The 27,252-nt window shown below is 48.4% G+C and overlaps 1 protein-coding gene across 1 annotated transcript in view; it reads right to left on the bottom strand.

The window, feature by feature from the left end:
* Positions 1-12,897: 12,897 nt before the first annotated feature.
* Wdfy4 (WDFY family member 4) overlaps positions 12,898-27,252 on the bottom strand; it is a 274,084-nt gene continuing 259,729 nt past the window's right edge. The window contains exons 55-61 of the mRNA XM_004657842.2: positions 26,032-26,216; positions 24,450-24,608; positions 21,727-21,906; positions 19,829-20,011; positions 17,565-17,649; positions 14,568-14,679; positions 12,898-13,307 (exon numbers count right to left, since the gene is read on the bottom strand). Of these exons, the coding sequence (XP_004657899.2) occupies positions 13,241-13,307; positions 14,568-14,679; positions 17,565-17,649; positions 19,829-20,011; positions 21,727-21,906; positions 24,450-24,608; positions 26,032-26,216 (971 nt within the window). The 3' untranslated portion in view covers positions 12,898-13,240. The remainder of the gene's footprint in view (positions 13,308-14,567; positions 14,680-17,564; positions 17,650-19,828; positions 20,012-21,726; positions 21,907-24,449; positions 24,609-26,031; positions 26,217-27,252) is intronic.

Here is a 27,252-nt window from a genome sequence, read left to right as displayed (position 1 = left end):
TGGAGTCTTTCTTTCAGGAAACAGCTCAGCAGCTTCGCAAAGCAGTTGCGCCGTTTCCCACTGCTGCGCACATCTGCGCACATCGAGCTCTAGACCCCCGGACCGGCGCCAGCTCGCAGTGCGGCCAGCCTCCTGCTTTCTTGCTGTTTCTCTGACTGTTGCACCTTGTGGTATTCAATTTGCAGTTGTATTTTCTCCTTTTTTGCTTTTATTATTTTTATTTGTTTATTTGAGAGAGAAAGGGGAGAGAGAGAGAGAGAGAGAATGGGCATGCCAGAGTCTCCAGCCACTGCAAACCAACTCCAGATGCATGTGCCACCTTGTGCATCTGGCTTGCATGGGTCCTGGGGGATCGAACTGGGGTCCTTTGGCTTTGCAGGCAAACAACTTAACTCCTAAGAAATCTTCTCCAGCCCTTATTTTATTTTGTTAAACAGTCTCGTGTAGCCCAGGCTAGCCTCGAACTCACTATGTACAGGATGACGACCTTGAACTTCCTAATACTCTTGTCTTTATCCTCCAAGTGTTGGGGTTACAGGCACGCTCCACCACACCCAGCTCTCACATTTGTCTAAATACGCCTGTATTGATAAGTTTTCCATGCATCTGCCGTGCAGAGGTCTTCCTAGGTGAAGTTCAAGTTCAAATATCTTGCATACCTTCGTTGCATAAATTACCATTACATTTTGGCCTTTTGTTTTCATTATAATCAGGATAGACATCCTTGGTCAGACTAGCCATTTGTGAATATCTTTGTACTCATCATTTCTGTTTTGCTAATAGTATCCTTCAAAGAACAGAAGATCTTAAATTTGTTAAGCCAAATATAATAGTTTTTTCCCATGAATACCTCATATTCTTGGTGATTTATCTCAGTAGCTGTTTAGTGATCTTTAAATAACCTCAGTTCATGAAGATGTTTCCTTGATTTCTTTCTAGGGGTTTTATAATTTTAGGTCCCACTTGTAGGACGATGATATACTTAAAGGTGAGTTTTGTTTACAGTGTGAGGTGTGTGTAACATTCCTTCTCCCCTCTATGCTGCAGATACCCCATGTTCCCACATCATTGGAAGAGTGGGCACTTTCCTTCACCTTTGTTGATACCAAGTAGCCACATCTGCATCTGTTTGTGGACCCAGTTCTGGCCCATTTTGTCCCATCTGTCCACTCAACACAAACAACACAGAGTCTTGATGACTCTGATTTTGTAATACAGTTTTGAAATCACATCAAGCAAGGCTCCTGGCTCTCTCTGGTCAGTGCTTTTAGTTCTACATTATTCTCAGTCCTTTTACTCCCATGTGACCTTTAGAATCAGTTTGTCAGCTTCTACCACAAAGTTTGTCATGATTTAGACTGGAATGAACTAACGTGCTATCAATGGTGAGTCTTGTGACCTGTGGCTATAATGCATCTCTCCATTTAGTTAAGTCTCCCATTTAAAAAAATTAAATTTTTATTTATTTATTTGAAAGAGGGAGATAGAGAGAGAGGGATTGAGGATGGGTGCCCAAGGGCCTGCAGCCGCTTGAAGCAAACCAGATGCGCGCACCACCTTGTGCATCTGGCTTACATGGGTCCTGGGGAATTGAACCTGATTCCTTTGGCTTTGCAGGCAAGAGCATTAACTGCTAAGCTATCATTCCAGCCCCAGCCTTAAGTTTTCATCCTCAATGCTTTTGTTAGTTTCAACAATGTTTCAGATCCTGCATGTTATCAGTCATATTTACTCTTAAACAGCTCACTTGGTATTCAAGTTTTAGTTTCAGTTTCTCATAGAGTGTTGGACCGAGAGGTCCTGAGAGATTAGGTGTGGATCTGAGAGAGAAATGCAGTCACAGAGGGTTTGGGCCTGAGCAACCTGAAGGACAACGCTCCCTCCTTTGCCCCGGCCAGCAGGGAGTTAAACAAGGACCCGAGGGGAAATTAACCTGGATGGGAGACAAGAGACACAAAGAAGACGACCAAGTCTATAGTCTGATCAAGGTCTCAGATTTATTCAGGCAAGCACAAGCTTATATACAGAAAATAAAACTTTCTAGACAGTGCCTACATGCCTAAAATCTGCTCCACAAATGCTTCTGTGTCTGAAGACTGTTTGCCAAGGCCATACGAAAAGGTCTCTGTGACCGGAAATCTAAAAACAGCTCCAGTTCTAATGGTCAAAGAGCAGCTACAGCTCCCAACACTCTTTGATACTGTCCACACACAGAACAGCGCTGATTATCATGGAATAGTGACGCTCATTCCTGTACTTCTAGAACTTCCCGCAGTGCTGGCGTGGATTTCCACTTTGCCTGTCCTTAATTCTCATAACACTCTAACCAGGTAGGTTCCCTGATTCCCATTTTACAGAGAGAGATGCCCAGGTGTGGTGGTTTGAATACAAGATGTTCCCCCATAGCCTCATGTATTTGTGATTAAACCTTATCCTTGCTCTCTACCCGGTTGAGCCTTTGGGAGGTAGCATCTTGCTGGAGGAGATGTGTTGCTGGGGGTGGGCCTTAAGGTGTTATAGCCCAGCCCTGTTTGCCAATTGGCTGTGCGCTCTCTCTCTCTCTCTCTCTCTCTCTCTCTCTCTCTCTCTCTCTCTCTCTCTCTTTTTCTCTCTCCTCTCTGCTGGTGAGAAAATGATGTTTGGCTGTCAGCTCTTGCCATTGTTTCTCCAGCATGATGAAACTTTCCCTCAGAACTGTAAAACTGTAAGCTGGTAATAAATGCTACCCTTGCATAAGCTGCTTCTGTTTAGGTGTTTTGTTCCAGCAATGAGAAGGTGACTGCTACACCAGGAAAGAGTAGATTAGCCAGGTGTTCTCAGAATCGCCCACATCCTAGGAGGAAGTTGGGCCCTGAACGCAGGATCTGCTGCCAGCCCCAGGCCTCCTCCTCTGCTCTCATAGGCAGTGGAAGGTACTCCATGGCGGGAAGGAGCAGGCTCTACCCTTTTCTAATCTGGCCCCACTACCCTGACATGGAAGGATGTAATCAGTACTCCTTCTTGGATACTTGCTCTCCAGATGATATTCAGAGCCCACCCCAGCGTCTCTCAGAATGTCATCAGGCACCCCAAGAATACCACATGATGCTTGTTTGGTTCTATACACAAGGTTTTATTTTTCATTTGTCTTTATGTAGTTACAAAAACCACAGACTGCATCCAGCCTGTGGTCTCACAGTTAATGCTTAAAGGAGGCTAATGTTCAAGAAATAAAAAGAGGGCTGGAGAGATGTCTTAGCGGTTAAGCGCTTGCCTGTGAAGCCTAAGGACCCCAGTTTGAGGCTCAATTCCCCAGGACCCACGTTAGCCATATGCACAAGGGGGCGCATGCGTCTGGAGTTCGTTTGCAATGGCTGGAAGCCCTGGTGCACCCATTCTCTCTCTCTCTCTCTCCCTCCCTCCCTCTTTTTTTCCTCTGTTGTAGCTCTCAAATAAATAAATTAAATAAACAAAAAAATTTAAAAAAAGAAATATAAGAGATGGCATTAAACCAAAATGCCAAGTAAAGAATTGTACAGTTGATATAAATCCTGAAGGTGGTATGGCAGTGAGGATAACTTTGTAAGCATTTGCATGGGGAAGAATGCCTCTGAGAGAAGAAAGAATAGAAGGGAAGACATTATTCTCTTACCAGGGCCTATGTGAAAACTACTGTTGTAGTTACCTTTGCATTTCTGGGATGTAACACCCAATCAGAAACAGCCGATGGGGGGCTGGAGAGATGGCTTAGCCACTAACATGCTTGCCTGTGAAGCCTAAGGACCCATGTTCGACTATCCAGATCCCAAATAAACCAGATGCACAAAGGTGAGGCAAGTGCAAGGTTGCACATGCCCAATAGGTGGCTCAAGCTTCTGGAGTTCGGTTGCAGTGGCTGAGGCCCTGGTACACCAATTCTCTCGCTCTCTCAAAAAGACAACTGATTGGAGGAAAGGTTATATTTTGGCTTGCATTCTTGAGGGAAGCTTCGTGATGACAGGGGAAAACATAGCATAAGCAGAACCTGGACATCATGTCTTGCTACAGCAGTTGGAAGATGACAGCGAGAGAGTGAGCTGAGTTCTGGCAAGAACACCCCAAAGACCGTCCCCGGCAATACATCTCTTCCATCCAGCGAAGCTCCTTGTCACAAACTGCCACCAGCTTGGGACCAAGCATTCAAACCCCATGAATGGATGGGGGACATCTGATTTAAACAACCTCAACTACCTTTTGTACCATAACTTTATTTTACTTTCACATTAGCCTTACAGGACAGTAATTACTATTCCTATGCCACAAAATTATAACAAGTGAAGACAACACCCAGGCAAGAAGAAAGGATATCCTCAAGACAAGGATAAAGCCCCCGCGTGAGTGGAGGAACTGTGTGTGTCCTGCGCTTAGTGAGGATGACCCTTGTAGTCACAGTGGTCACCTACTGCTAAGTACTAAGTTCTCTGTTGTAGGAAGTATCCAAGTGGGTGTCCTCTGACACAAAGTTTCTGGCTCAGTTTTTCCATCTTTCCCAAGCCTCTCAGCCTATTCTTCTGCCTTTGTGTCTTTTTGGAAGGTGGTGGGGGGAGAATGGCTATTCTTGGCATCTGAGGCTGCAGGTCATAGAGGCAGGCTGGACTTTCACCCTATCCATGGCCCACTCAAGGGCAGGACTCCTGTGGCACTACAGGGGAGGAGCTCGACTTGAGCTTTGGCCGGGTTCTGCCACTACCCTGCCCAGACATACAGCCTTGGATAAGCTCCTTCCTCCTCTGTCCATGTGTGAAGTGGCAGAGCTGGAGGTTTTGTGTGACCCACGATGACCACGGACTTTCAAGGCATCCGTGTCTGGACTCAGTCTTTCTCCATCCAGCTCCCTGCCTGGCAGGGATCAGGCACTCAGTGGACCCCAACCAAGGCTAGTGAGTGAATGAATGAATGAGTGTTTAAGCAGATGGTGATGGTAACATCCTCATTAATGTCGGTAAGACTTCACCAGTGCCCAGTGTGTGGACACAGATCACAGGTTGCAAAGCAGCATTACACTGTGCTGGTGGCTTGCACACCTATTCCATCACTGTGGTCTTGTGCAGTCACTGTGGTGCATTTCTGACCAACGGCAGTGGAGGGTCTTAGACAAGGGGTGTCTCATCAGCGTCAACCAGTATGGGATCAAAAAGCTCAGCTCAGGGCACAACAGTATCCATGAGTCTCCTGGCACTTGGGGGGTAGGATACAAATCAAAAGGCCCTGATGTTTACTACAGAGGTGTTTCAAGAAGCATTCCATAAGAGAGAAAGTGAAAACAACACATGCATGTGAGTACACACGCACACATTGTGGTGGTGTGATTCAGGTGTGCCCCGTAAGCTGGGGTGTCCTGAATGCTAGGTTCCCAGCTGATGGAGAGTTGGGAACTAATGCCTCCTGGAGGAAGTGTTTTGTTGGGGGGGGGGATGGCTTCCAGTTTCCTATTGCCAGTATTTGGCACACTCTCCTGTTGCTATTGTCCACCCAATGTTGGCCAGGTAGTGACATCCACCCTCTGCTCATAGTTTTCCCCTGCCATCATGGAAATTCCCTTCAAGTCTATAAGCCAAAATAAACCTTTTTTTCCCCACAAGCTGCTCTTGGGTGGTTTCTGCCCGCAATGTGAACCTGACTGCAACACACATGAACGTGCACACACACATACCACACACACACACACACACACACACACACACACCTCAGTCTGGATGTGTGATATGTACCCAAGAATTCACTAAAACAAAACTGATTTGGTGTCAGGGAGATTGGATTTTATGCTAAGTAAATTTCATTCAGATTTCCATATAAAAAAATCTGTTTCTCCCCAAATGTGCCTTGCCTGGCTTGCATTTTAATGTGGACAAATTAAATCTCCAAATTCTAGGCAGGTCCCATGACTGGGTTCTCAGATTAGATCCTTCTGCTGATCTTAGAGGAGGCATTTCCAGGTGCCTGCTGTCATTTCCAGGGGTCTGAGCTTCCCTCTGGAGCTTGAAGGAATGAAAGACTGGGCCAAGTGTGGAATGGGAGGCTGCGCCCACTGGAAGATGGCCAGAGGGACCTAGACGACCCAGAAGCTTAATGACACTGGGCCTTGCCCCCATGTAAGCTCTCTATGAGCTTCCACTGTTAACTGCCAATCTGCTCAATAGCAGCAATTCATCTCTCACCCACTGGGTACCTATGTCCCCATTATTTGACCCACTAAGGCAACAACTTCCCTTTGTTGTTGTAGACAGTTCACATTGCTGCGGTAAACATCCAAACCAGGCACTGTTTAGAGGAGGAAGGATTTGTTTCAAGTTTACAGATATAGGAGAAGCTCCACAGATTGTGGGAAAAGCTGGCTCCCTTACATCCAAGCAGAGAGAAAAACTTCAGCGAGAAAAACTCCAGCACCAGCACATACACCATAGAGCAGCAAGCAGCAGGGACTCAGACAGAGGAAGACCTCTGCTCAGCTCACACTACTCTCTCCACCTTGAGGCTGGAATTCAGATCTGCCTCCAAGCACATCTTTGGCCTGGGCCCCAGCATCTGTTCCCTGTGACACCTCCCTCAGCCAGGCAGCTGGAGACCCAAATTACAAGCTTTAATGAAACTCCCAAGTCAATGGGGGGGGGGACATACATTTAAACTACCACATTCTGCTCCTGGCCCCTAATACTCATGACCATCTCAAATTGCAAATTGTATTCAGTCCAACTTCAAAGGTTCCCTTAGTCTTTGCCAACTTTAAGATTGTTCCAAAGTCGCAAATCTCACCTGAGAATCTAGGCTGTCTCTCTTAACTTTGAGTCCTGTAGAATGAAAACAAGTTACACATTTCTAATATAGAATGGCACAGAGTAAACATTTTCATTGCTGTAAGGCATTAACAAGTTCAGAATGGACCATTGCAAATCAAAAACCAAGAGGCAAACATCAAACATCTGCAGTTCAAGTCTGATAGTCTGATATCTGTAACCAGTGAGGACAATCTCTGGATTTCCCATTTCCAGCCCTTCAGCTTGGCTGAGTAGCTAGGAAAACTTCCATCCCAAGACAACAGTGCTCCATGGTAGCCCCTTCATAGTCCTGATACATCCAAAACATCTTTGGGTCTCCACTGTAAAACATAGTCCATCTTACAAGGACCTTACTGGTATCTCTACCAAGGACATTATCCTGATCCAGTTGCTGCATCTCACCCGTGGCTCCTGGAATTGTGTGTGCTTCATGACTCACTTCCACAAATTTCTCATGCTTCCTAAATCAATGTAAGGTGTGCAGCCAAACAGGCATATTTCATTCAGGGGGAAATAAATGTTGATGTTAAAGAGCTGATTCTTTTCTTTCCATTCCATGTCATGCCCTTTCAAAGGAGTTTGAATTTCTACTATTCAGCCTTTCTTGGTTTACTCAACATATCTCTATTGTTTCAAGGTAAGCACCTTAGTAGTGGTAATGTCCTTAATAGCAGCTTGAGCAACCAGTCTCTGTGCCAGGAACCTTAAACTCCCTTAAATTTTTTCAACTTCAAATCTTTTACCTCTCAATTCTACATATTCCACCAAGTACAGTAGTCCATTACTTTCAAATTCAACCTTGATTAAACTGTTAGGTCTTGGGCAGAAGAATACACCCAGCCTTTATGTCAGTAGCCCAGGTACAACAAAGTTATCTGCTATTTTTGATTCACCTTTGAAGTTCCAAAGCCAACATGACTGTACTTAGAGTTTTCAAAATCTCACTAAAACAGCCCATAAAACATGGCTTACCATTCTCTATGGCTTCTGTACTACAAAGTACCAACTCCATATGTGTTCCTCCTCTTGCACTCAAATTCCAAAAGACCAAAATTCACATGATCAGATTCATTGCACAGCAACCAACGTCCCACTCTTGTGATACCAAATTTATGTTGTAGACAGCTCCATGTTGCTGGGATGAACATCCAAACTATGCATAGTTTAGAGGATGAAGGTTCATTTCAAGATTACAAATCCAGGGGAAGCACCATGGATGGTAGAAGAATCTGGCTCCCTTACTTCAAAGCAGAGAGAAAAAACTCCAGTAAGCAAAACTCCAGCACCAGCACCAGCACACACACAGCACAGATCAGCAAGCAGCAGAGACCCAGACAGATGAAGACCTCTGTCCAGTTCACACTGCTCTTTCCACCTTGAGGCTAGAATTCAGATCTGTCCCCAAACACATCTTTGACCTGGTCCCCAGAATCTGCCCCCAGTGACACCTCCTCCAGCCAGGCAGCTGGAGACCCAAGTTACAAACTTTAATAAAACACCTGAGTCTCTGAGGGACATACATTCAACTACCACACTTACCTCTAAGAGTGGCCACACGTGGCAGATTCAGACTCAAGACTCAAGACAGACAAACAGCTGGCTGCCTTTAGATTTCCTGTAAACAATGAATACTTTGTTTGTGTATGTCTGAGGTAAGCCTTGTTCAGATACAGAGGAGAGCCCAGCCTGAGCCCTAGGAGAGCCCCAGAGGATGAAGCCAATTCCTCTGTCATGTCCATCTACGCTTTCCCAGTGGCTCTTGGGAGCCCTGCCCTCCTTGGTCCTGCCATTAGAAGGGTTCCACTGCACAGGCCACCCTCGCTGTCCTCTCAGAGGATGTTCTGAACCAAGCAAAGCCCATGGTGAGATGTGATAAATGGTTGGGCCACAGAAGTTCCTTGGAAGGTGACCAGAGCTGAGACTACCTCAGAGAGTGGGTATTGTGACAATGCTTCTTGGACCCTGTCTTCAGTGTGGTGGGGCAAAGCTTGGGGCTGGTGGCAGTGTTATTAACAAGCTTAGATGCCGGGCATCTCAGCTGGGTTAGAGACTGCATGGCTTCAGTGTCACTGCAGGCAGGTCACAGTTGGTGAGATGTGGAGTCACTAATATTAGAGACTGGGGAACAGTAAGTTACCTGTTCAGGGGAGCAGCAGAGGTGAATTCCTCCTCTTCACCCCATCCTGTTGGTCTTTACCCCTCACTCTTTACAGAAGAATTCCTCCCTGCTCCACATACACCAAAGGACCCAGCGTCTATGGCACCTGGAGCCCAAGAGCCCAGCTTCTACTCTGGCACGTTCCTAAAGCAGCATGATCCATAGTGCGCACCCCTGTGATGGCCTGAGGGGTGGCTGGAGAGCCTGCGTGCCTACTGTCCTCGCCTCTGCTGCCACCTGTCCCCTGTGCACCTGGCCAGCCCAGGAACAGAGCTCCCTCATGCCCAGGGCCCTGGTGCAGGGGCTGGCTCAGCAAGCCCTACTGCTGAGCCAATGGACACATGAAGGCTTGTAGCATGCCAGGGACAGGCTGTCTTTGTTGGCTCCATCTCCCAGCATTTCATTACATTTATGATCAATAAATAATATACTACACAGTATAACCTGCTCATCATATCATTTTATAATAAAGAAAGCATCCTTTGAGTCTCGCGATGAGTTCCAAGGTAGACATCAGAGTCCCCATTTTCCAGATCCAGAAGCTGAGGCTGAAAGCTGGCAGGAAGTGGAGTTACCGTGAATGGTACCAGGTGCCGTCACCACTCACTGCATGTACCTGCTTGTGCACCTCAGTCTCTTTTTTTTTTTTAAGTTTATTCACTTATTTATTTTTATTGACACCTCCCATAATTGTAAACAATATCCCATGGTAACTCCCCCCTCCCCCCAAATGCCCCTTTGCAAACTCCACTCTCCATCATACCCCCTCCCCCTCTCAAGCAGTCTCTCTTTTATTTTCATGTCATGATCTTTTCCTCCTCTTATGACGGTCCTGCACCTCAGTCTCTTGGCACCATGCTATGCCCACAGGCTTGACAAGACCCCGGCTCAGGCTCCTGCAGGCTACCAGGTTTCTGTGTGGTCCTCTCTCCTAGTGCCTCAGCAGTGGTGTCCCTCTGCTGCACAGTGGCGCCCCCCACCCCCCGACACCTATAAGCCATAGTGCTGAGTGGTCTCTCTCCCATCCACTCTCAGGCCTCTGCCCTGGCTTCTCCTCCATTACTGACAGGTGAGGTACCCCAGGCCCAGCTGGGCAGATGTCTGGTGCCACTGCGGCCAGCACGACCTCTTGTCACCAGAGCTGCCGAAAGTGTCCACATCCTGAGGCTGCTGCTTTCATCCCCCCTTTTGGTCCAGAAAACTCACGTCTGCAGGACAGTCACATCTGACAGGGGTCAGAGACATCAGTGCCCTCTTCTGGGACTGTGTAGAGCACTTTCCTCCTGCGAGGAGCAAGGGCAAGTCCTACTGGAATGCGCTCAGGTCCCTGCTGCAACTCTGTGTGCTAGGAAAGAGGCTGTGACCAAGTGGTCACCAAATATTCCCTGACACACACACAGGAGTGGCCAACAATGTTGTTGTTTTCTCTTTTTCAGTCTCTTCTCTGGGCGCTCGCTCAGCCTGCGGCCGCACCCCCCATCCCCATGATGCCTCTACCCGGCTCCTGGATGCCTTGATGTCCTGGGACCTAAGGGCGACCTGTCAGCTTCTTCCCACCTCCTCCCCATTGCACCTCTCCCCATGGACCCGTTGGTGGCACTCGGGCTGTTTGTCACTTCCCGGATCACCAGCCCTCAGACCATCTAAGACCAGGGCCATTCATCCACTCATGGAGCATTCATTGTGTAGCTGACCACTGGGGAGAAGCTGCCCATCTCTCCTCCTCACTCTTGCTCACTCTGCCCATCACCAGTCTTCAAGCCACTCAGCCAGAGCACCAGCCTCTCCTCCTGGAGAGCACCTGGCCTGCACGATGACCCACAAGTTCTCCACAGCCCCGTATGCCCCACGCCTTCTCCAGTGCTGCCTCGAAGACCTGGAGCCTCTCCTCTCATCTTCATGGGGCCGAGTCACCTCTGCCGCCAGCTCCTAGTCTAAGGACTACCTCTTGTAGCCAGGGCTAAATTGTGTTCCTGAAATACATCTGTGCTAAAGTTCTGACCCCTAGCACCTCAGAATATATTTATACTTGCATATAGAGTAAGGTCATGAGGGTGGATTTATTCTACTCTGATTAAGATCAGAGTGGGGCACAGACACACGTAGAAGGAAGACCACATGAGGACATGGGACACAGGGAGAAGGAGACGCTCTACAAGCCAAGTATGACAGTTTGTACTTTAAGACTTCTAGCCTTCAGAAATAATGAAGAAACAATTGCTGTCTGTCATTTTAGCCATCCAGTCTAAAGTACTCTCACGCCAGTCGGAGCAGATATATGTAGGCAGCCAGGGTGTCACCTGCGCCTACCTTAGGTCTTGAGATGTTTTGGGTTAGCTATTCTTCCTCAAGTCCCATTTGGTGACACGGACATCCTTAGCTCCAGGACTCCAGGAACAAGACTCAATCTTGCCTCCTAGTTCCCCTCCCCCTCCACAGCATGGGGCAAATGAGAAACTAAAAACGCTTATTGACCCAACGAGCTGAAGAGAGTCCTCTGCACAGAAGTTATTGTAGCTCTGGATAAATGTTATGGATTATGTTCAGGAGCATGACAGCAGGTCTGGTTCTGATATTTATGACATGTTTATTGGCCTTCCTGGGAAGTAGCGCTCTCTGCTATTATATTTACGGTATCCGGTGTAGTCCCAGACTGGAGAGAGGACTGCAAATGGACTTTATGCTAATAGCATGTGCAGATGGTGCAGGAGGTGGCCGGAGCCTTGGGCCCAGGGTCAGACAGGAGCCCACTGTACCCAGGGAGGGACCTAAGAAGTCACTGGTCCCTAGTATCCCCTTTGCAAAGACCTTGAAGTTCGAAGATAAATCAGGATGCCCTGTGTTTTCACGATGTTTGACATGGCCACATACCACCTTCCTTTTCCTTGATATTTATCTTTAAACCAACTCACTGCTCCCTAAGTGCCAGATGACCCGGGGTCACCCCCAGCTTCACTTTCTTGCCATCACAAGGTCTGGGCTGAATGGACTGAGGACAGTCATCGGGGCTTTCAGAAGGCTTACACGAAACGCAGAAGGATTTGTATCCGCATTTAGGCTGTAGAAGGGAAACTTCTAGGAAGGGAGTTGAATATCCCAGCAGACACTTGGGTGGCTTTGAGTTCATAAAAATATTCCTCCAAGATGAGAATCACCAGAGCTCAGTAGTCAGTCGGATGGGAAAAAATGGAAGCTCTGGGTTCTGTGAGAGACTCTGCCTCAAATAAAATATGCAGATGATCAATAGAGGTGGGCACTCGACGTTTTCCTCTGGCCTGTGCATGTGCACACACAGAGTACACATGCATGCATGCATTATACAAACACCACAACACACATACTATGCACACATGCAAAAGAAATGAAACCCTCCAATATGGGAGAGCTCAAATCCAGTGTGGGAAGATGAGAGTCTTTGATCTCCAGGTGGAGGTAGAGCCTGGTTGGGATCCTCTCCTGGCTGTGGCTGAACAGCTGGGATAAGCCTGCCTGGACTGGGTGCATTGCCCAGCCCCATGTCCCTGCCTCTGTGCCAGGTGGCACGTGTGTGTCTTGTGGCTGAGAAACAGCAACTTTCTCAGTAGCACTATTCACTTCCCACGGCCTTCCTGATTAATTAAGGGGAGAGATGAAAACACGAGCAATCTGAAACTCAAGAATCCTTGCACGTAAAATAATAAGTAAAAAAGAATTGCAAAATGGGCTGGAGAGATGGCTTAGTGGTTAAGGCACTTACCTGTGAAGCCTAAGGACTCATGTTCAAATCTCCGGGTCCCATGTAACCAAATGCACAGTGGCACAAAGTGTGCAATGTCATACAGTGCCACAAGGGGCACACATGTCTGGAGTTCATCTGCAGCAGGCTGAATGTCCTGGCACACCCATTCTCTCTCTCTCTCTCCCTCTCAATAATAATAATAATGAATTGCAAAGAATCCTTGTGTGTAGAAAATAATGCTTTAATAAAATAAAGGCAATAGGATAGTTTCCATCTATTTCCAGTAACTGATCCTAGGTTTTTTGTTTTGCTTTTTTTTCCCAATGCAATAAGCCTTTGGTAAAGTGAGTCACATGTAATTTCCTATGTAGCTTGTCACCGGCAGGTCAGTTTCCAGTATGAATGTATAGAAGTCTCATGGGCCACAGAGATGGTTCGGGGTACATAGTGCACATCATCAGAAGCTTTCTCCTCAAGAACTGGGGTGAGGACAGGCTTGGGAAGGTGCTGCTGTCCTGGAGGGGCCCACAGCTGTGTGCTGGAGCCTCCACCACAGCTCTCTCTCTCCATCTACCCATCTGCAGACCAGCAGAAGATCCTCCCCTTCTCATCGCCAACCAGGAGCCTTGTCTGGTTTCTTGGGAAGAGAAAGGAAAGACGAGACCAGCAGAAGCTAGCCTGTGAGACCCTGTATCCCAAGCCAGCACTTAGGAAATCGAAGCTGATGGTGGGATGGGGTGTGGATCTGCCCAGGACTCTGAAACTGCCCCTGGCCTCACCTCCCTTGAATCTACGGGAGGGAGTAGAAGATGTGGAGATGCCATGGCCGTGTGGTGGGGCTTTGGGCAAGGGGGATTTGCAAGGTGCCAAGTTCCTGGGGAGAGCTGAAGGGGCTGAGATTTCAGGGAGCTAGCTGGGGCTTTGTCTCTCTAGCAGTATCCTCGGGACAACCTCCATCCAGGAGAGCTACAGCCAGCCCTCTGGCAGACCAAATGGTAGGTTGTCCAGGGAGGAATACAGCTCTCACGCTCCTTGTCTACATAATCCCATGCCACCCAGCCTAGTCTAGACGACACCGTGAGCTTCCCACCACTGGGAACACAGCATGGCCCACTCCAAGACAGTGAGGAGGAAAGAAGGGTACGCCTCAAAGGTCAGTGCCTGCAACTATGGCCTCTGGTGTGTAGAGCAAAGCTAACAATAGGAACTATAGTCACCGGGTCACTGTGATGACTAGATTAATGGGAACCAAGTGACAACGTTGACACTTGTCTATTCTCTAGGGTCCTCCAAAGGCATTTTCTGTTAATGCAGGATGGTCATCATATCACATGTTATGATGGATAGTGGGATTCAGGACAAAAGGCCACATAAAATTACAAAAAAACAAAACAAAACAAAACAAAATACTTCCCACCTTCTACATTACTTTAAGTGTTTGTGTATATTCAAGACTGAGAGATCAAGGGCACACATGAGTCAAAAAGCAGTATTGAGGGCTAGAGAGATGGCTTAGCGGTTAAGCGCTTGCCTGTGAAGCCTAAGGACCCCGGTTCGAGGCTCGGTTCCCCAGGTCCCACGTTAGCCAGATGCACAAGGGGGTGCACGCATCTGGAGTTCGTTTGCAGAGGCTGGAGGCCCTGGCGCGCCCATTCTCTCTCTCCCTCTATTTGTCTTTCTCTCTGTGTCTGTTGCTCTCAAATAAATAAATAAAAAATTAAAAAAAAAAAGCAGTATCGACCAAAATAAACCTTGCCCACGGTCCAGATCTTGCAGGCTTCCCTGGGTCCCTGAGGTGAGATGGGCTTCCTTCCTGGGCCTAATCACCTGAGCCCAGAGCTACGGGGACTCCGCAAGATTAGCTGCAGCGCCATCTGCTGGGGAAACAAGGTCTTACCTAGACATGGCAAGAGCTGTCAAGGCTGGGCTGGCCTTGCTGGGTTTGCCAGTCAAAGCAACGCTGACATCTAGCTCTCGACACAGAGCAAGGTTCTTCTCCCACTTGTGACCTGTGGGGAGTGAGTGAGAGAGGGGTAAGAACACCTAAGCGGCTTCACATTCAAGTCAGTGTGTGTGTCCCCACACCTATCCACACCACACATATTTATATTTGTGGTCAGCAACTTGTTAAATTGAGGGAGAAAATATATTTAATCTTGGCCTGTGCTGTTGCAAAAAAAAAAAAAAAAAAAAGGGCCGTCCCAATTTAATTTGCAGCCTGTGATAGTTACATGTGCTGACGTGCCGCGGTATCCATTGTGCACCAAATTGGATTTATGTATTATTGCTTTCTAAATTGCATGCCTAGTTCAGCAAAATTGTTCATCAGTGTTTACTGGCTTTATGCTTAATAAGATGCCCCACAATACCTTGCTGCCAGGGTGTAATGCAGCCCATAATTGCCTAGTAAAAATAAATTACATAAAGTCTGCATTATCAACTTAGCTAAGTCCTCTCACGCCCAACCAATAATTAAATGCTGAGAACGTTTTCTCAAAAAAAAAAATAAATAAATAAATAAACTCAATGATTGTTACTTCACTCATTTTAATGACTACATTTGGGGACAGACAGTAATTCCTTCAATGTGAAGAGTTAGATGGAGAGACAGCACACAGGCACGTCCCTGTGTGGTCACTTTGTTTTACTTAAAGCCCCAGCCATCCTGAGGTGGCCACCTATTGGAGCAGACAGGCCTATGCACTGGGGAGCACACAGGGACACCATGAGGGACCCTGCCTGCAACTGGAGCCAGGCATTTGGAAATTCTCACACCATCTTAAACACACTTTTCCCCGACTGTTTTATGAACTAAGCTGGGTCTAAATCTAGAGGCGGTTTCTGAAATAAATCATACTCAACCGGGTTGGTCCTTGCTGCAAGTGACAAATAAACGGATTCCAGGCAGAAGTGAGATTACATCTGCCCACCAATGCAGTGTGCTCAATGTGTTTACAGATCTTCTCTCTTGCCCCTTCAGATACTTGACGAGTAACACACACACCAAGAGGACTCTTGAGCAAATCTTGATGCGTCATGCCTAATTCTGATCCCTTCCCAACAAAACAGCTTTGAGCGGTGCGGTAAGAATAACGCATTTCCTCCTTAAAGACCTCCAGTGGGTTAGGTTTACAAGTCTGCTCTCAAATTTGTTGACTCAAACCGTGGCCCAATCTGATTTTTTGTTGTTGTTGTTGTTACCATGTATGTACATCTTGACATTTTCATCCTAATCATTCCTTGGAATACAACACAACCTGCAGTCAGTTTGGCGGGACAATGGTAACAGAGAGAGAGAGAGCAGGGGAGGGATGGGTTCTGGGGACGCCCTGTCAGCCTGAAACCATCTTGTGATTTCCCGTAATGTCATCAGTCGCTGTGTTCAAAGAGAAGAAACTCTTAGAAGTCTGAGGAAATGGCATTAATGACCTGCACCTGTGGAGGGAATTCTTGTCTATTATTTTTCTGTCCCCAGCACTCTGTAAAGATCAGAGGCACAGGAAGTGTCTTCAGCTGACAGAAGAAGTCAGGCCACACAAGCTGTGGGGAGCACGCTAGGTCTAGAGCCTGTTTTTCTCCTTCTCACTCTCTGGACCTCATGGTCCCAACTTTAAAACAGCTGTTGGTGACAAACAGTCTGGGGGAGCCACTTGCCTGTCCAGGATGAATGGAGTGACTCCGAGGTACCCTACATCCATCTACCCATCCATGCTCCCTCCCTCCCTCCATCTAGTATTCCTTTAAAAAAATAATTGAGCCGGGCGTGGTACTGCACGTCTTTAATCCCAGCACTCGGGAGGCAGAGGTAGGAGGATCGCCGTGAGTTCGAGGCCACCCTGAGATTACATAGTGAATTCCAGGTCAGCCTGAGCCAGAGTGAGACCCTACCTCGACAAACCAATAACAACAACAACAACAACAGCAACAATAATAATGATAATAATAATTGGGGGGCTGGAGGGATGGCTTAGAGGTTATGGTACTTGCTTGCAAAGCCACAGGACCCAGGTTCAATTCCCCAGGACCCACATAAGCCAGATACACAAAGTGGCACATACATCTGGAGTTCATTTTCAGTGGTTGGAAGCCCTGGTGGGCCAATTCTCTCTGTCTCACTCTACCTCTGGATGCCTCTTTCTCTTTCGGTCAAATAAGTAAATAAAATAAGACTTTAAATTTGGGACTAGAGAGATTGCTCAGTGGTTAAAACACTTGCTTGCAAAGCCTTGATTCCCTCTTACCCACAAAGTGTCTGGAGTTCATTTGCCGTGGCAAGAGGCAATGGTGTACCCATATGTTGTCTTTCTTAAATAAGTAAAAATATTCTTAACTATTCATTTGTTTGCATTGTGTGGAGAGGGGCACACCCGTGTCTCTTGCTGCTGCAAATGAATGCCCATCCTTACATATGTGGCCAGGGAACTGAATGTGGGCCAGCAGCCTCTGCAAGCACCTTTAACCACTGAGCCATCTCTCCAGCTCTGGTGTTCTTTCTAGGATCCATCCATTGAGTCACATGCTAAGCTAATGCTTTTGGTAAATTGGTCTTTGATAGCCTGGGGGGGGGTGTCAGTTGATCCCAAGGTCAAGGTTGCATGAGTCTCATGCAGGTGTACAGGAGACTGGCCTCGTGAGTGGGCTGGGGAAGGAATCCCATATTGCTTTGCTTCCATGGGGTCAGAAAGAGGGGAGGGAGCTGGGATGCTGGAGTTGGAAAGGGAGGGAGGGAATTGGGATGCTGGTCTCTAATGAAGCACTGGGCTCCTCGGGGGACACACTGATTCTTCAAGTAAGTACCCCAGAGGTACTGGGGCAGTAAGCTGTGGCCCTGGGGTCAAAGCAGGGAGAGGGGCGGGAAAGGGGCCAGCACAAGGCGAGCCTAGCAGACAGGTACCTGTGGGGCTTGCAGGCTGAGTGGCGGGCTCCTCTGCCGCTGCCTGTCCAGGAACAGACATCTTCATGTCCTCTGTCTTCCAAATCTGTCCAGGAGAGAGAGCGTGCCATGTTTGGGGTGAGGAGGGTAATTATTTATTTATTTTATTATATTTTTGGAGAGAGCAAGTGAGAGAGATAGAGACAGAATTGGAGTGCCATTGCAATTGGACTCCACACACTTTTGTCACCTGTGGGCATGTGTGGCCTTGCACTTGCCTCACCTTTGTGTGTCTGGCTAACGTGGGATCTGGAGAGATATTGAACATGGGCCCTTAGGCTTTGCAGGCAAGCGCCTTAACTGCCAAGCCATCTCCCTAGCCCAAGGAGGGCAATTCTGTTTGCAGGCTCAGGGTAGCCTATCGTACCTCATTTCTGGAGGCTGTGAGGGAAAGGATGGAGCCATCCTCCAAGCATTTGTTATTATTGGGAAGGTTATTCTGGTTTCAACTAACCCTATCACCATGCCGTTTACATGGCTTCGCACCCCTGGGTCCCTAAGTACAGCTTCAATTCCGCATCTCTTTTAGCTATTCCTAAACCCCAAAGCCTCTTTATTGTTAACCCACTGACTGATTCCTCACCTGCCAGGTCTCAGTTTTCTGTCCTTGGAGTACATCTACCAGAGTCTACTTATGTGCTTCTGAGCCCCCAGCCCCTATCACACACACACACACACACAAAGCCTCATACAGGACAGGGACTGAGCAGATCCAGGAGCCTGGTCACCATGCTGAACAAATTAAGGCCAAACGCGCAAAGACAACCTTGCATGCCCAAGGAAGTGGGAAAGTGTCCATGCAGTTCTGCCACCACAAGCTTCTCTCATTCCTCTGGCATCAGATCACACCCCACTAGGCCTGGGCCTTTGTAAGCTTCTCATGTTCCAGTCAGCCCAGATCACCCTGCTGTCCACACAGACCCTGTGCCCCACATAGGTGCTTGATGGAACCCTGTACTGAGTCTTCTTATGGAGTCCTTCCTCAGCCTCGTCCCTTCCTCTCCTGCTGGATCTCCATATCCTCAGGGCTCGGCTACAGTGCCTTCTCCTCTGAGGTCTCTCTGCCACAGAGAGTAACCTATTCTTCCCTTGGGTCCCACTACGTCAACTCCATTCCTCCTCTAGAAGCACCGCCTCCTGGGAGTTTGAGCCTGCCTGTTCTTGGCGGGCAAGACTATGTTTGCACTGGGCATACACACAGCAGGCTTTCATGAGGACTCATAGAATTCAATGGGCATTTACTTGGATACCTGCTATACTCAATTGACATTTCCTTTTATAAATCAAGAGACTCAAATGACAGTTTGTTGAGCAAACCCCTTAGTTCTTCTTGCCCTTCACTTATTCTTTCATCCTTCCTGTCTGTCCTGGAAAATCATCCTGTGACGTCCTCCCTGATTTCAATGCTCCTTTCTCTTCTCGGTTTCTGGGAAGCTAAATTTCTCCATGTGTCTCTCCACAAAAAAAAAAAAAAAAAAAAAAAAAAAAAAAAAAAAAAAAAAAGCTTATGGCACTATTCATTATCTAAACCTGACATGTACCACTTACATACTATGTTCTTCTTGCCTCTTCTACAATGTGAGTAACCTGATGGGCAGATGGGCAGTGCCTGTTTCTCATTAACCTCTGTAGCTGCAGGGGCTTGAATGAAGAGCTTGGTGTAGAGTTGAGCCAATACTAGACAGTGGGTGGAGAGACAGATGGTTGCGCAGCTGGATGGACAAACTGGTGGGTGGATTTGTGGATGAGTTAAGACTGTAGGATGTACGGGTTCTGGGTGAATGGACAGATGGACAAATAAACAGGCAGATAGCTTCATAAGTGGAAAAATGGGTTGGCATGATAAATTGTGTTGAATGAGTGATATATGTATATATACACACATGTATTTCAGTATTAAAATATACTGACCATGACCATTTAGCATTTATACCTGGTAAAATTGTGTATTTTAAGTGTCTCTGCATATGCAATACCAAATGTATGCATATATGTACAATTCACTTTAACTTGATGTGGGTGCATGTGCGTGTGTGTGTGTGTGTGTGTGTGTGTGTGTGCATGCGTGCGTAACAACTCTTTGCTGTTGGAAAGCCCCATCTTTCCCTTCTTTGCTGTAGGAGGTACCTCGGCCCGCCTGCAGAAGTGGACCTCTGCAGGAAGTAAGGAAATGAGATAAACACGCATCTTACGCCACGCCCTCATTCTACCCCAAACACACTTACCCGAACCATGCCGTCCTGACTCCCAGTGATGATGACATGGCTTGCATCCCACGCTGGCCCCTCCACTATGCAGCAGCAGGTTATGGCTCCTTCTGGGCCCCAGGCTGTGACGATGCTGGCCAGGGGCTGTCCATTGACGTTCCACAGGGACAGGTGGGCCCCCGCGCAGGAGACGATGGTGCCCTACGGCAACGAGAGCCGGCACTGTGCTAAGCTGCAGTCCTTGGAAGCTCACCTGCCACTTGCTAAGTCACCCAGTTTGCCTACCCAAGAGCCCCATGGGACCCTCACTTCTCCTAGCTGGCTCACAGGCTTGCTGCTCTTTGCTCAGTCTTGCTGCAATCGTGTGTTTGAGTTCTGCTTTTCCCAGCACATACACACTGGCTGTTATGGTTCGGACACGCATTATCCCCACCAAGACACTCATGTATTGAAAGGTTGGTTCCCAGATGGGGGACAGAGTCGCTGAGAGCTGACTGTATCACAAGTCTTTTGGCCTCTTCAATCCATGGTTGGATTCTTAGTTTGAGGGTATGTTGGGAAGATGGTGGAAATGAGGAGGTATGTCTTTGGAGGAAGTAAGTCAGTGTGTGTGTGTGTGTGTGTGTGTGTGTGTGTGTGTGTGTGTGTGCATGCTTTTGAGGGGTTCATCTTGTCTCTGGATCCTTTCAGTCTTTCACTGTTTCCTGGCTGCCTCACATGAGTACCTCTTCTCCATCAAGCTCCTCTGTATGTTGTTCTGCCTTTACTCAAGCCCAAAGCAATGGAGCCTGCTGACTGTGGACTGAAACTTCTGGAATGGTGAGAATAATGAATATCTCCCCCCTGAAGTTTGTATATCCTGGACACTGCGTCACAGCAGCGAAGAACTGACTGGGACATTGTTGGGCTCCTCCAGTATCCCACTCCCAGGTCATCTCCTGGCTGACACTGAAGACCCATCCTGAAGACCACACCTGCCTCTGTACAGGCGGGCCCACAACTTGCTGGCCAGCTCTGCCTTCGTGAGGAAGTTTTGGCTTTCATCTGGTAGAGGGCAGCCTCCAAAGGATCAAGTGACTGTGTGTAGCTCAAAAACCTGTGTTATGTTCCTCAAGAAAGAACCTTTGAGGACAAAGTCTCCCAGTGCAACTCCTGAAAGTTTCACATTCCAAGCCTTGTTCCCCAAGTCCTGTCTACCCCCAATAGAGCAATAGCCATGGTTGCTGCTGGGGCCATGTCTTTAAGCTTTGCCTTGCCATAGAGGGAATAGGGAGGATCTCAGTGCCCTTCGGCAAACTCTGTCCTCTTTTGCATCATTTCCCAAATTGTTCTTGGGACAATCTTCCTGTCCAAGGACCATGTCTACCATATCTCTGCCCAGGACCCAGATCTGGGCCAACCAAGCACATACTGAACTCAACCGGCTGCAGGACAGCTTATCCTGGAGCCAGTGCTCTCTGGTCGGGGAACACAACTCACTATGGGGCCTCTTCCAATGCATCAACTCATCTACCTCCTACAAATCCATCACTCATTAATCCTCCATCCACTTGTCCTCCCACAAATACATACACCCACATTTCCAACCATGTATCTACCTAGGCATCATGCAGCCATCTGTCTACCTGCTTGTTCATCTACTTATCTATGAACCCATTTATTCATTCTCCATCCATCCATCCAACATTCATCCTGTACTCAAGCTGATCTGGAGAAGCACTTCTAGCCACAGCTGACACCAGCAGGTCCCTCCACCATCCTCTCCTGCCCCTATGAGCCCTTCGACACACATTCCCCACACTCTGGATCCCCAGATCTCACCATGTGGCTGTTATCCCAGAGGGAGCTTCACAACAGATATACACAGAGATCTATACCTCCTTCTCACACACGGACATGGAGAATAGAGCCCTCACCGAGACATCACTGATGGCAACGGCTGAGATGCCCTCCCGGTGGGTGGGCAGGCAAGCCACTAGGGAGAGGTGGTCCAGGTCCCACAGGGCGCAGGTGCAGTCTCGGGAGCCACTCACGAGGAGGCTGTAGGTGATGGAGGCTGCCAGGCACGTGACAGCCTGGGTGTGTCCATACAGGGCCTGGGAATAGGAGGTAGATCCTTGAGTCATGGGAGGGGCCCGTAATCCACTTAAAAGCAGGGTTATCCACCTTTTCCTTTGCACTGGGCCCCGGATGAAGAAACAGTGTTAGAGTGATTCTAGATTTGGTCTAGTGATTCTAGTCTGTGGTAGGGGCACACATGTATGCTGGCCTCTCAGTGACATCCACTCATTGAGGCTGAGGCCCAGCTGGAGACAATCAATAATCCCTCTACAATAGCACAAGCAGAGGCCAGCAGTGTCCATAGGCACTGGCCTCCCCTGCATGCCTCTTGAATCTGAAGCAGCCCACAGCACTGTTAACGTGTTTTCTGTCAGCCACCTCAGCAACGTCTACTCTGCTGAATCAGAAACTGGTGGTACAACCCAGAAATCTGCATCTTCCACAGCCCTCCAAGGGATTCTCGTTCATGCTCAAGTTGGGAGCTTCACCGTGGGGGACTCAGAATCACAGACACCTTTAATTAAATGGGAAATAAAGATGGGAGGTCAGATGATCATTCAAAAAAAAAAAGTGGCTTTTTCAGTCTGGCAGATCTTAATTCGTGGACAGTGGTGACTGGGTCCCTGCTGTTGGTCCTCAGATTTAGCCCACCTGGGGCCTGTCTTGGCTAGTGGACATTTGTGAAGACTTGGCTACAGGCCTTATTCTCTCTGCACATGTCCCCAGTGGGACCAGGCTCTGCTGGGCCTCCTGCTGCTGTCTGTGGTGAAGAGTCCATTGTAAGCATCCCAGAGGCTGTCTGGAAAGGCTAGTAGGGATACCACGCTGCACGTGCCTGCTGTGCCCTGGAGTCAGCTGGAGGAGCGTGGGCAGCATTCTAAAGTGGGATGACCTAGCTCGACTACTGGTCAGCCTCCATCCTGCCATGGGGACAATTGCTCACTCATTTGGGTCAATGAGACTGAATGTCATTTTTCAAAGCTGTCATTCTCCTGATCACAGAAATTAAAATTTCTGCCACAAGTTCCCCGTTTGTCCTCAGTGGATCCTAATGTGACACCGACCAGATGGTGGTGGCAAGTTTCTGGACAGGACCCCTGTAAGAAGAGTTGAGTTGTCTCAGGAACATGGAAACTGTCAAAATAAGTAGAGGAAGGAGGGGAATTGACAGGAACTTTCTGATCTTCTTGCCAGAATGAATTTAAGTCTGAGGTGATGTTCTGAATACAAGGGACACTGCACCGCAAGGATGCAGGAAAAGAACCATGGGCCTGGGGGACCCACGGTGAGCAGTTCTGAGCCCAAAAGCTGCATTATGGAATGGAGTCCATCTGCGCTCTGCAGGGAGTGTTGTGCAAAACGTGGCCTACGCAGGCAAGGCTGTGGCCTTCCCAGCATCCCAGCAGCAGGTGGCACCCAGCACCCTGCCATCTGGAAAGGAAGGGAAATCAAGGAACACCGTTGCTGCTCTAAATGTTCACCTAAGGGCTCTTCTACTTTTTCAGAATAATGGCCCACAGGAAGCAGAGATAGGAGGATCACTGTGAGTCAAGGGCCACCCTGAGACTACAGAGTGAATTCCAGGTCAGCCTGAGCTACAGTGAGATCCTATATCAAACAAACAAACAAACAAACAAACAAACAAAAGAAAAGAATACTTCTGTGTAGGTCAATTAAAATAACTTTCCTCATATCATCTTATATTCAACCCAAGCAGCCAAATACAAATAAAATGAAACCTTCCAAGTAAGTCCTCATAATAGCATGTTGTCGTGAGGTGGATATTCTTAATTAGTCGTTGATGGACCTGCAGAGCTATGGAGTAATTTTGGAAAACCTTATATCACTGCTTAGAAATTCATCACAGGGAAACAACTAGAAGCAAACAGCTTCTACCTAAGATGCCTTCTTCAGTGCTTTGAAACTAGTTAAAACTTGGCAATAACTTAATAGTGTAGTTTTAGAAGAAATGATTTATTAAAACACGGTACAGTGACATAATAATTGATATATAATTTTTTTTTTGTTTGGTTTTTTGAGGTAGGGTCTCACTCTAGCCCAGGCTGACCTGGAATTCACTCTGTGGTCTTAGGGTGGCCTCGAACTCAATGGCGATCCTGCTACCTCTGCCTCCCGAGTGCTGGGATCAAAGGCGTGCACCACCACACCTGGCTGAGAAGCCATTTAACTTCTTTATGACATTTGTTTCACAGGCTTGTGAGAAGACAATGACACCGTGCATGTGAAAGTGTTTGGTGCCATGGCCAGCCCATGACAAATACTCAAAAAGCAACCCTTGTCCCAGGAGACTGACTTCCTGGCTCTGGGCATACAGAGAAGCAGCCATACTTGGTCTGGCACCATGCACCCAGGTGCGGGTTTCTGCAGAGAGCCTGCCCTGTGTGCTCACCAGAGCTGGCCTGGAACTGAACCCATGCCCAGGCAACAGAGCTGTGGGCCGTCCTCTGATCCTCAGAGGGTCCTCTGCACTTGAAGAGGCCAGGCCCTACATGAAGCAGTGAGCCTGGGTGTGTTTAGACACCACTGCTGTCACAGGCACCCAATGAGAGGCACATACCTGGCGGAGGTGCAAGCCTTTTGGGCGGCCTTTCACCAGGCTGAGTTCCCACACACACACCACCGCACTGTCCCCAGAGGTGACGATCATCGTGGGTGATGGGCATATAGCACACAGACAGTGGCCCCAGGTAGCCAGGTCCTCAAATGTCATCAGGATCTGTGGGAGATGGAGAAAGTGATGGTTAGGGGCATTGAAATCAGGACAGAGCAACAGGAGGAGCATGAAAGCTGGAAACTAGGGCCTTGTCTTAGGTTTAGGAGCTAGTGCCAGGCAAGCGAATCGAGCGCATCCCAGTCCTGTTCCCCAGGAGCACCTGTCTTCAGTGGATGAGGAGAGATAGCAAGCAGGTGCCGGCACAGACACTCAGACTCTGTAAAGACCCCACGAGTCATCCGCTGGGGGCCTGGGAGAAGTTGCAGAGCAAGTGGCAACTTGAGCACTGCTCTCACTGCTAGCCTGACAACCAGCTCCAGGGTGAGGGTGACAGACATGGTGTTTAATCAAACTCCATCAAAGCAGGAATCCAGAGGCTGCAGAGTGCTCAGCACTAAATCAGATGGCCAGCGGACCTGCCGTGGCTCAGGGAACATTGTAGAAGAGGGGGTGGAAAGAATATGAGAACCAGAGAGTAGGTAGGAGTACCCTGAGACACAGTTCCCCCCCTTCTCCACATTGACTGAACCCACAGTGAATGCCATAATCACACTGACTAAGGCCCCCAGGGAAAGGGGAGGCAGGGGTAAGGGGATGAAAGAATATACTCTTTTGAGCATGGCAGTGCACGCCTTTAATCCTAGCACTCTGGAGGCAGAGGTAGGAGGATCGTTGTGAGTTCAAAGCTGCCCCGAGACTGCATAGTGAGCTACAGGTCAGCTGGGGCTAGAGTGAGACCCCACCTTACAAAACCAAAAATAAATAAATAATTAATTAAAAAGAACATAATCTTTTATACAACTAAATTAAAAAAACAAAACTTCCGTAAGTACTGGGGCATGGCTCAGCCTTGGGTGGTGAGCCGGAGCGCAGACTTGTAGGGATAACTTTGATAGCTGCCTCGTGTAGCTGGAGGAACAATAGTAAGGATGGATCATGGAGGGTCAGTATCACTGGGCGTGATAGATGAGCTGGGGCAAAAAGGGGTCTAGAGAGAAGACAGAAAACTGGAAGGCCTAAAGTTAGCATTGGACCACCAAAGCCCAGGGCTGGCTCCTGCCAGGCTGCCGCAAGTTCAACCCGGGTCTATTCACCTGAAGGGTGCGTGGGGTGGGGGGTAGCGTGAGCCCCTGACTTCCTACCCAGACTGCGTACACATCTGAATGGGCTCCGTGTAGTCCCATAACCTGCTCGGCTCTGCTGTGCAGGTGCCAGCCGTGTACGCTGCCAGCCTGCACGGGTTTGAGGTCTGGCTCACAAGGGCCCTTTGTTGGGGTCCCCACGAGCCTCAATCTGCCAGGTTAGGGCACAACTCTAGAGGGCCGTGGTTGCAGGCTGCTGCCCTTGCCTTGGGCCGGTGGACTGCAGGACCATCGTGGTCCCCGGTGAAGAGGGCCGAGATGGCAGGATCACCATGCCCCCTCACCTTGTCAGAGCCATAGTTCCCCAGGCAACAGCTGAAGTCGTCAAAACCCCAGCTGAAGGTCCTGTTCCAGTGAGGGGGCAGCAGCACCTTGCTCTTCTCCACGGCCAGGATGGTCTTCTCTGTAGGGACGATGTGGCCAATGGCCCCTTTGGGGGACTCTGATCCTAGAGAGAAAAGGTACATATCTGCCCCCCCAAAAAAATGCCAGTTAGTCTATGCAGTGAGCGAAGAAGACATCCACTTTCCCTTGGACCAGAGAGGAGCCACTGCAGATGGAGAACATGATCTAGCCAGGAGCCACTCAACAAGGTCCTGCTAGCCCTATAGACGGCCCGGGCCTCTTTCCCTCAGCTCCGCCCCTAATGTGGGCACACAAGCTACAGGCTTTAGTGACTCTTTTTAATATTTATTTATTTACTAGTGACAGACAGAAAGAGGGAGAGAGAGAGAAAGGACGAGAGAGAGAGAGAGAGAGAGAGAGAGAACAGGTGTGCCAGGGCCTTCCGCCACCGCAAAGGAATTCCAGACACATGCGCCACTTGTGCATCTGGCTAATGTAGGTCCTGGGGAATTGAACCTGGGTCTTTTGGCTTTGCAGGAAAATGCCTTAATTGCTAAGCTATCCATTCAGCCTGGATTTAGTGACTCTTAAAGCAGGGACACCATGGGAAAGCCCAAGGAGAGCTATAGGGACTCAGGGGTCCCTGTCCTCCTGTAATACCTGGGAGAGACCCTGGACCCATATCCTTGTTTCATTAGCTATTCTCTGGAAGCCACACCTGGCCTCAGCTGAAATACAGCTCAGAGCTTGTGTTGGCTGTTGACCAGCCTTATTCTAAGCCTGTTGTTCTGGGCAAGTCCGTCTAGCCTTTCCTGCCCCGGGGAACATGTGCTTAGCCATTAACTCCATGAGCATCTGGGTGCTGTGAGCAACGGAAGTCAAGATCACAGAGGCTGTGATCTGCCTTGTATGTACTTCAAGTGCATGTTAAAATATATGTGTACACGAGAGAGATGGGTGTGTGCATGAGGAAGACAGACCGATGTGGTTCTGAGAGGTCAGGGTCCTTGAATGTTCCAGAACAGAAACTTCTCCTCACTAGATTCTTACTGAGTTTGGAGACATAGCCATGCCAAGCCACAGAATCCACTAGTTTCCTTAACTCGGGGTCCCTGGACCTGCAAAGGAACCCACTCCCTGAAGGGAACGCCTGAGACACT

The sequence above is a fragment of the Jaculus jaculus genome, chromosome 18 (genome assembly GCF_020740685.1).
Source record: "Jaculus jaculus isolate mJacJac1 chromosome 18, mJacJac1.mat.Y.cur, whole genome shotgun sequence".
NCBI lineage: Eukaryota > Metazoa > Chordata > Mammalia > Rodentia > Dipodidae > Jaculus > Jaculus jaculus.
This window is presented reverse-complemented; position numbering and strand designations above follow the sequence as displayed.